Below are 5,246 nucleotides of genomic sequence, written 5' to 3' on the forward strand. Positions count from 1 at the left end.
TTTGGGTTTGCATCTACACTAGCCTCCACCTAAGGAAGATTTGGACCATGATGAGCCCTTCTTTGACAATGGATTGATTAGGTTACTGCGGATGGAGTCGGAGCAAGGGGATAGAGACCCAAGGGACAATGGGGTCTTAGACTTCATGGAGTCTCAAAAGGTCACAGTAGTTAGCCAGCTAGGGTTCTAGGAAACTTTAAGCAGAGAACTAGGATCTAGAGAAGCAGGATCTGTATCATTTTCTCAAATTTTCTAAATAGGAGGTTCCTTTCTTTGGAAGGGACAAAAGGGAGGGCCAGGCCCCAAGCCAAGTAAACCAAGAGTGACGCTTGTCACCTGAAAGAACCCATTCCAAGGATATGGCTGCATCAATCTACTGAAAAATTCTCCCACTCCGAGGTGACTTGTAACCAAATCCAGAGCTCCAAACCCAATCATGGGCTGATGCGCAATAAAAGGTGGTGCTGGAAAACAGATTGCAGCAAATATACTCTCTTTCTGAAACAAATCGCACATGCCAAGGTGAAGAGGCTGGCGCTGGATTGACTTGTACAATGCTTGAGGAACGTGTGCTCTTGCTTTAGGAATATTTTGCAACATAGAAGGTGAGCTGGGAGAGAAAGCCACAGAAATAAGGGCTGGACCCCCCCGAAGGCCTTTATTGCAATAGTAAATACTTTGTACAACTGGCTCTAAGAAAAGCATGAAGTTGGGTACAACTCTTGAATTATCTGGGAGCCCTAAGGCCCTTCTTTTATAGACTTGGGCTAGCAAAAAGCTAGGCCCTCTTTTAATAGCTACATTTTACAAAAATAGACTTTCTTGCTTTTTGCCCACCGTGGGGCCACTTTTCAAGCCTTTTCTAGAATGCTGTGGAGCCTTCTTTGATGGCGCCATCTCCCTGGTGCTTTTTGAGCTTATGGGACCTGCTTTTTGGCACTTGCTTCATCATTTGCAAGCTCTTTTGCACTTTTTTCAAGTCCTACAAAACACCAACACTTTAACCCATTAAATGATTAGTGAAATGCGTGCATTCTTGGTTCTTGGACTAATCCTAGTCCTTTGTGGGCATCCGCACAGCTCATGACTTACTATTTGGAGTCCCCGAATTTTTGGTAGGTTTTTGAGAGCCTTCCAAGAACCCATAGAGGAAGCACGACCTCTCTCCCATTTAGACCACTGCAGCTCCAAAGAGTACTCCTCAAGCTGGTCCAAGCTTTTAGAATAGCAGCCATAAAAGGGGAGGAGGGATCCCTGAGATGGGCTGAGGTAAAGATCCACCTAGTACTATCCATCCAATCTCCACCCGTGGAAGGAGAACAGGACTGATGCATTGAATGAAAAAATCATTCCAAGGTTCCTATCCAGCAAAATGTCATCTGACCACCACCTTGCAGATTTAGGCTCTGCTTTGTACGTTTGGATCTATTATATTGGTGCCTTCTTCCTGTGTGGGCAAGATCAAAGTCTCCCAAGCCACCCCGACTCTGGTGTCTACCAAACCATCTCGACCACTCTAAAGTCGACCTTTTGAGCTAAGTGATGCAATCCCTAGAATGGCACCAACAAGAGCAAACAAACCATGCCATGACCAGCAGTACCTAGTTCACCAGCACCACCAGGGTCAATGTTGGATAAACCCCAAAAAGGAGTTTCATCCTAATACTCTCCAACATAGGGACAAATTGCTGCGGAGGAGAGATGCTCACACCGAAAGAAAAGACCTTGGAGCTTGGTATCAACAAATTTTCCTTGCTTGAAAGCTATAAAAGCCCTTATAATGCAATGTAAAAAATAATCTAGAAATTCAGGTAGTTTTTAGATGTAAATTATGTAATTTCCTGTTTGAATTTGTTAATATAGTAGTGGTGAAAGAAGGCAGGAGGTCATTGAACCCAAAAGAAAAAGGCAGCGGGACATTCTAACCATGATTAACATATTTAATATGAAACCTGAATTAAAACTCTTAAATTATATATATGAATATAATTTAAGTGTAAACTCTTAAATTATCCCAAAAATCAGGAAAGAAAAGCAGATGACATCAAACAAATAAAATTGATTCAAGACATGAAAAAACTAATGATCCAACATTAGATGGATGTGAAAAAGAAAGTGATAAAAGTTCCATTGCAGAGAATAGAATAGCTAATATTCACCGATCGTACACTTAAAAAAAGATGGCATAAAATAGCCCTCTTTGTTGGTGTTTATAGACTGAATGTCTTCCGGTAAATACTGTTTCACGTCCTTTACTTCATTTTCATTTTCCTTCTCATATCTGTTGAAAAAATTTCAGATTCATTTACTATTATCTTCAATAATCCCTCAATAACCTTATACTCAGGGATTGCGGCAAATTAGATATAAATAACCAGTGTGCATATAGAACTCATTGTCATCCTTACTGTTGGCCTATACACTCCATGAATTCAAAAGCCAGCTCCTGCACTTGTTGGTTTTCATCATTGAATGCATTTAAGACATATCTGCTCAGTTTTCAACATCAGAAAGTAATTACTGCATTGCCTATCACAACATTAACCTCAGGTCCAATATCTATTTTCTTTCAAAAACTTTATAGAGTTCAGACTGTGTCCCGTATTTGAAAAAAAGGCAAAATATATGGAAGCTTAGCAACCATAAACTCTGAAAAGAAAACTCACGGCAAAAGCCGAATCTCATGTTCTCTTCTCTCTGGTAAGTTCAATAGCCAACCCGCTACTGTTCTTAGGAGTGCCTCCCTTACTGTTACACTTCTGTCTGAGGTGAGAAGAGCCAAGTATTGTGTCTGTACATTATTAAATTTCATTTATTAATGAGCAGCTAAAGAGTGGAATTATTTGTTTAAAAATATTTGTGAAACCTCTTCCATCTGCTAAAACATTGTACCTTCACATTTGAATGATAAAAAGCATGAATTGGAATAACATTTGGATCATGATATGCAGTCAGATCATAGATGCTCTCATGACCACCGCATAAAACTAATCTGTCCAAACAACAGCTACATGAGTAACGGAAGATCATTAATTGGTAAAGATTATGCTAATAAGTATTGGACACTATTGTTAACATTTTAACTTTCAGCAATACCTCTGAATAGCAGAAAGAGCAGCAACACGCACGCGACTATGCTTGTGTGATAGAGCATGTTGAGTTACTGAAATGAGATTTCTGGCGACAGGTTTCAACTTGACACCCAGCAACTCGCTGAGACACACCAACACAGAAAACACTTCCTGGAAAAAAAAAAGAGAGTTGAATCTCTCTCTCTCTCTCTCTCTCTCTCTCTCTCTCTCATGCATGCACGTGAGCGCTCGTGCAGATGGATAGCTGACCAAACGGTAGGATTCTCCTCGTTGTTCCCTTATTGGGTTTTCCTCGCCGCAGCAGCAGCAGCAGTGACAGTGAGATGTTTTTTTTTTCTTGTCACAGACATCAGCTCCTTGGGTATAGGTGCCCGTTTAGTTGCTCCACCCCTTAGCTTTCATTGTATCTGGTTTTCAGTCTCATAGACCCTTCAATCTTTCGTAGACGTTACTAAACTCTCTCTCTCTCTCTCTCCCCGTCTCTCCCCCCAAGAGCTTTCCTCTTGCATAAGGTGGGTGAGATGACCCGATCTTTCGAAGGAGCAGGCATGGGGCCTTCTCTCCGAACGGAATCCACCTATCCCCATCATGGACCCAGGTGTCTAGAAAACGTAAGCAACATCACTCTATGACGTCTGGATCCATGCACCTCATGATATGCCCTCCCTACCCAGGCCCACCACATGCATCTTATTCACCACATAGAATGTGCAGGCTGCATTGCCTTGGCTCCATAATGGAAGAGCCCAGGACCATGAGGGGCTGCGGACCAAGCACTGTGCACATGGGCAAGAGGTCTTCGACCTGACCTTAGCACATTTTTTCAATCATGTTGTATGCCACAGCTTCCCCTTGCCGAGAGTATCACCACCATCATGCCGATACACAAAGCTGGTGACCCCATGGACATTGGGAACTGCTGCACTCTCATGATTGGTCACACATTGATGAAGATTTATGGGTCGGAAGTAGAGAGAGAGAGAGAGATCAGCTTCTATACAGAGGCACAGGGAGATCGAGCTTCGGGACAGGCTGGGTTCGAAGGCAACCTTGTACTCTTGACCACATCTTCACTCTACGAGCTGTCATCAAGGAGGCGAGATCAAGATCCTAGAAATTCTACGCTTCCTAGAAAGTCAAGATCAAGATCCTAGAAAGTCTACACTTGCTTTGTAAACCTTTGGAAGGACTTTTGACACAGTCTTGCGATCCTATGATCAGGAGACTCCATGAGATTTAGATCCCAACAAATTCATGATTTGAGGGGTGATGAGCCTATATGAGTCAGTTAGAGGAATGGTACGTGCCCCGATAGGTTTGTCAGACTAGATTGAGAGCACGATCAAAGTGAAGCAAGGATCCCCCCCTCACACGAACACTCTTTGGACTCTACACTGATGAGATCATGACCTTCGTTGACCACCTGGGAGGTGAGGAATCACTGCGTGCTGATTTGATGATACAGATAATGCTATACACAGATGCAATAGTCCTCATATTCTCTTCATCAACAATAGGACTACAGACACACCTAGAGGCCCTGGAGGCATTTTGCAAGAAGAGAGACTTGACAGTCAACCTTGGCAAGACCAAGGTTATGATGAGGTCATGATCTTCCGCACTTGATTGATAGAGTTTCGCCGACTGAGGGACTCTGGTGTCACCCTCAAAATGGCTCACTGGATATAGAGATGACAACCCCCACTCCAATGAGAGACAAGTCGACAAAGGTGGATAGGTGATATCTTCATATCATATCAGAGAGCTGCCATGGCACCAAGATCATAGATGGCACCCAAACGCATCCCTTGTCATCTCAAGTTTATGAGCTTTTGTGGTTTTGAGTATTAGCTTTGAGTTTATTAGTATATCACTCAGCAAGGGCCCTAACGAGCCCTTTGCCTCAGCCCATAGCAACTTGTATGAGCTATTTTTGTTCATTCTACCTTGTCTCATAGGCCCATGAGACTTCCTGAAGACATTAATACATCTTTCTTTCTTACTTTCTTTCTTTCTTTCTCAAATACAATCTTATATCATCTCTCTCTCTCTCTCTCTCTCTCTCTCTCTCTCTCTCTCTCTCTCTCTCCAACGGAGGAGACTTTTCTTGTACACCGTTCAGGTCCCATGGGACGTTTTCGGCCCCCCGTGGAC

At 42.8% G+C, this 5,246-nt stretch overlaps 1 protein-coding gene across 1 annotated transcript in view; it reads right to left on the bottom strand.

Moving 5' to 3' along the window:
- Nucleotides 1-917: 917 nt before the first annotated feature.
- The window catches only part of LOC147896761 (uncharacterized), a 26,398-nt gene continuing 22,069 nt past the window's right edge, over nucleotides 918-5,246 (bottom strand). Inside the window, exons 4-8 of the mRNA XM_087381145.1 lie at nucleotides 3,097-3,242; nucleotides 2,893-2,992; nucleotides 2,667-2,791; nucleotides 1,199-1,281; nucleotides 918-982 (exon numbers count right to left, since the gene is read on the bottom strand). Coding sequence (XP_087237271.1) covers nucleotides 918-982; nucleotides 1,199-1,281; nucleotides 2,667-2,791; nucleotides 2,893-2,992; nucleotides 3,097-3,242 — 519 coding nt within the window. The remainder of the gene's footprint in view (nucleotides 983-1,198; nucleotides 1,282-2,666; nucleotides 2,792-2,892; nucleotides 2,993-3,096; nucleotides 3,243-5,246) is intronic.

This window comes from Dipteris shenzhenensis, chromosome 11 (assembly GCF_047967505.1).
Source record: "Dipteris shenzhenensis isolate YYH24624 ecotype China chromosome 11, Dip_SZ_1.0, whole genome shotgun sequence".
In the NCBI taxonomy this organism is placed as follows: Eukaryota; Viridiplantae; Streptophyta; class Polypodiopsida; order Gleicheniales; family Dipteridaceae; genus Dipteris; species Dipteris shenzhenensis.